The sequence below is a fragment of the Ostrinia nubilalis genome, chromosome 12 (genome assembly GCF_963855985.1).
Source record: "Ostrinia nubilalis chromosome 12, ilOstNubi1.1, whole genome shotgun sequence".
NCBI lineage: Eukaryota > Metazoa > Arthropoda > Insecta > Lepidoptera > Crambidae > Ostrinia > Ostrinia nubilalis.
In genome coordinates, this window is record NC_087099.1 from 5,293,217 (window position 1) to 5,297,559 (window position 4,343).

The 4,343-nt window shown below is 36.8% G+C and overlaps 1 protein-coding gene across 1 annotated transcript; it reads right to left on the bottom strand.

The window, feature by feature from the left end:
• Window positions 1-536: 536 nt before the first annotated feature.
• LOC135076486 (venom peptide CtAPI-like) lies at window positions 537-2,418 on the bottom strand. The gene is made up of 3 exons (XM_063970946.1): window positions 2,284-2,418; window positions 1,433-1,615; window positions 537-600 (listed from the first exon to the last, which is right to left on the bottom strand). Exons 1-3 carry the CDS (start codon window positions 2,369-2,371, stop codon window positions 584-586), a joined length of 288 nt encoding a protein of 95 aa, XP_063827016.1. The 5' UTR covers window positions 2,372-2,418; the 3' UTR covers window positions 537-583.
• Between the last annotated feature and the right edge of the window lie 1,925 nt (window positions 2,419-4,343).

Here is a 4,343-nt window from a genome sequence, read left to right on the forward strand (position 1 = left end):
TATTTTGTTCGGAATTAATGTTTTTGTAAAAACCTACTATATCTACTTTAGTTGTCCCAGTGTGGAAGGTTGGGGAGGGATTTGAGTTCCCAACATAGTTCTTATGGAGTTGCTAAGTACTTAGCAAAACTTGGAGCTATGCCTTGAGGGATATGAAAAGAACAATATAAATGGAACTGAACTAGGAATATAGTCTACATTTTGTTGTTTTTGTGTTAAGAGTGCTTGAATACGAATTAGGTCTTTACTGTTTATAATTCAATCGGCATGTAGGTGAAGCATTTTTATCCATATCTTGTACGATCCCACTGATCTTCTCAGCACTGGCCCATTTATTGTCCTGAAGCAGTGGTAGGGTTAATACTGGGCCGTGTTAAAGTGCTTTTTAAAAGCCCACATGGCAACACACAAAGAAAGAAAAAAAAGCCTACATACATAAATAAATGAGTTTTTTAATGTTACTTAAATTCAAATTTTCTCAATTTTTTTTATTTCAACTCTAGGGAAAATTAATACAAAATAATGTAACACTAAAATTGTATAAATCGATTTATTATTTAAGTAATTACTTCGATCTTGCCAGTCAGTGCTCCATTTTAACTGAAAAAAAAAAGTTTCGTTATTAAATTTAATATAAAACGATATTAACGGGAAACGACCTGCCGGTATTTATCTGCGTTATTAAATTCTATCCAACGAATCCTAATAAAAGCAGCGGTAGGTATCAAATTTTAATAAGACTTGTTTAATTAAAGTAAATCTGGAACAGAATAGAGTTTTGGAAAATAGCCATTTTACAGTTGCTACGCTTTTTGTATGACTCAACTTGCTCATCATCATCATCATCATTTCAGCCACAAGACGTCCACTGCTGAACATAGGCCTCCCCTAATGACCTCCACATCGCACGGTTGGTAGCGGTCTGTATCTAGCGCATTCCTGCTTCCTTTATCAGTAAATCGGTCCACCTTGTGGGTGGACGTCTCACGCTGCGTTTTCCTGTACGCGGCCTCCACTCCCAACTTGCTGCCCCATCGGCCGTCAGTTCTGCTTACTATGTGCCCTGCCCATTGCCACTTCAGCTTGCTTCGTTCCATAAAGTGTAAAATAAATGTAATATTGTTGGGGAGGCTGTACATATCCTTAGCCAACTATAGGTCTAGTGCGGTCTAGTTAACGGAGTCAGTGCCTGAGGTATGGGAGCAGCACGGGAGGGTGTCAGGGTGGAGGCCACGTACCGCAAAACGCAGCGTAGGACATCCACCCACAAGGTGGACCGACGATCTGATAAAGGTAGCAGGAAGGCGCTGGATGCAGGTCGCTACCAACTGTGCGATGTGGAAGTCATTGGGGGTGGCCTGCGTTCAGCAGTGGACGTCCAGGGGCTAAAAAGATGATGATGATGATTATGGAACGAACTAATAATACTTACGGCATTCGTCATAAGTGACACATTTCCCTTCCTTGTTCCGGTATGTATCTTCGTTGCAAAGACACTCAGGTATGAAGCATCCAGGAGCTATGGACGGGCATGGAGGTGGTTTCTGGACATCCGTGCAAGTTCTATAGCAAACAGCAATCTTGCACTTTTCATAATACTCGCCCGCTGGGCAGTCTGAAAGAAGAATAAATTAAAACAATCTTATTATGACGTCTAGAAATACATGGAATGGGCGACAAGATTTAAGAAATAGAATAGAATTCTAAAAATAGAAATAAAAAAGATGATAACAGGTAAAAATACCAAGTGGGTGTTCGTTTAGTAAAGTAATTTACTTTTTTGGTTATTTTCGGCTTTATAGATGAGAAACTTCACATTCCAGAGAATATTTAATATTTATAACAGTTTACTTGATACAAAAGTGATTTGTGAAAAGTGACTTTGATTATATCGCTTACTTAGGAAAAAAATATTCATTACTAGCTTTCTGCCCGCGGCTTCGCCCGCGTGGAAATTTGTCTGTCACAGAAAAACTTTATCGCGCGCGTCCCTGTTTTAAAAACCGGGATAAAAACTACCTATCCTATGTCCTTTCCCGGGACTCAAACTATATCTATACCAAATTCATCAAAATCAAATGTTCAATTATTTAGGCGTGAAAGCAAGACAGACAGACAGAGCTATTTTCGCATTTATAATATTAGTATAGAAGTATAGATTTTATCACAGCTATTATCTGTTTACCCATGTAAATTGGTTCAGCAGTTTAAGCGTGACAAGTTGACAGTTTCTTTCGCATTTATAATATTATTAGTGTGTATTAGAATTTAAAAATAACATACTTAATGGTTTAGCTTCCTCAGGCGGTGCTGAGTTGACAGCATTAATAAGTACCGCCAATAAACAAATAAATACCACACGAAATATCATTATGGGAGATGTGAGACGGATCACAGTAGAAAACAAACTAAAAAATTTACCTCATACATAATATATAAGTTCGTGAGTGAGAAACCATAAAATAAGATAAATAGAGTAGGTCCACAACCACTAATTTCTGAAGTCAAAATATGCATAGGTAACTATGAAGCAGTAGACTTATTCAAGTTACAAAACTTCAACGACAACAAATGGCTGAATACGATCCTATTGAGTAATCGTTCTATCGAAATGACCCTTGAGAATACGGATTTAGAACTGTTTTTCAATGGGACGACTTCTGAACGTCAGCGAGATCTTGACTGTCAAAATACGTGAATTATTAGGCCACAGGTATTTGACTGCAACCGCACCTGATGTTAAGTGAGATGCAGTCTAGGATGGTACCTACATACCTGCCCAGTATGTAAGTGCCTATTCACTCTCGCCTTGAAGAAGCCCAGATTATAATGCTCGGGAAATACAGATGCTAATATTTTACGATTGAAAAACCACTGACCCTTTTCCTATTATGAGACCAACTAATGACCGTACGTAATTGTAGAGGCAAGCTTATCTATTTATGTCGATGACGTCAGGGATATAACCAATTATGCATATTTATCAGTTCTTATCTACCACATATTACTGATGGATCGAAATATTAAATTTCGATTTAATATTTGGTTACGAACATAAACAACTTTTTATGCAACCAAGCCAAAACCAATTAGGTATATTCAGGTAATCTATAGGATACTAAATAAATGTTGACATAAAGGAGCATTAAGATATTATCTTACGCCCGTATTCACAAACGATGCTTGCTTAAGTGAAGCAGCAAATCCAATGCACAGCGTTGAATAGAGCTCTGTGATTGGTTCGTGTGTCACCCTGTGTGTTCACGCGCACTGTGAGACCTCAAAGTAATGTTTATGAATACGGGCGTAAAACTATTGGATATTAATATCTTCCTTAAGCAATGACGTAATATTATTATCGTATTAAATAAAACTATGAACAATTATTTTGCTTCAACTTAAATCGAAAAGACCAGACTAACGATCATTCTCATTACCTCTTCGATGTATATTGCTATTAGCAAGGCATGTGCCTAATATGTATAATGTTCACCGCAATACATACAAGATGTTAGGTACACGGTAAATACGTGTCCTGAAAACTGACTGCCTAATAACATTAGACTTTGTACCAGCTTATAGATTAGCAGTAATATAGCTCCGTATAAAACAAGGTGGTAGAGATATTGGTAAAGATAAATAAATAAATAATTATTTGAAAGGTTTAATAGCTTTACTATTTTTATTCGTTGGAGATGAATAGGTTAATGTCGATTTGCCGCAAAGTCGATTCGCCAATCCACACTTTACCCATTCCTTATATTTATATAGACGAATATAGACGAATTTACACCCTTACTTTTTTCGTGATGTATCGTTTTTGTGGAAAATCGACAATAAACCATTCCAAGACCCTTCACTCCCATCTTTACTGGTTGGGTTTCGTTAGAAACCAAACTGTGAGCCCGGCTAATACAGGAGTTGAGTGGTGGGAATTAAAGTGAAAATTATAGTAGGTGTAGATTTTTCTTGAAAATTATGAGCCATCGTTTCACAAATAGAACACGCGACTACTGGTCCATCCGTCACATGAAAAATACAACAAAAATATACTTACTGAAGAAGGTTTTCTGCACTGTGGTCATTCGGACCAATTTCACTAATTGCGACCATTGAAATAAAACACTGAATGTGTAATAATTATACGCGTTTGTAACAATTGCCGGTTAATTAAACTATTAATTCAGATTAAGACGTTATTCTTAAGGGTAATTGGAGTCCCAGGACTTTAGAACTGCTATTTCTTTTGGGAGATTAAAACAATAGATAAGGCTTTAAACTAAACTTAATTGCCTTAATCTATATCTAGTTAATTTAAGGCTTGGTTGCACCATCTTAATTTA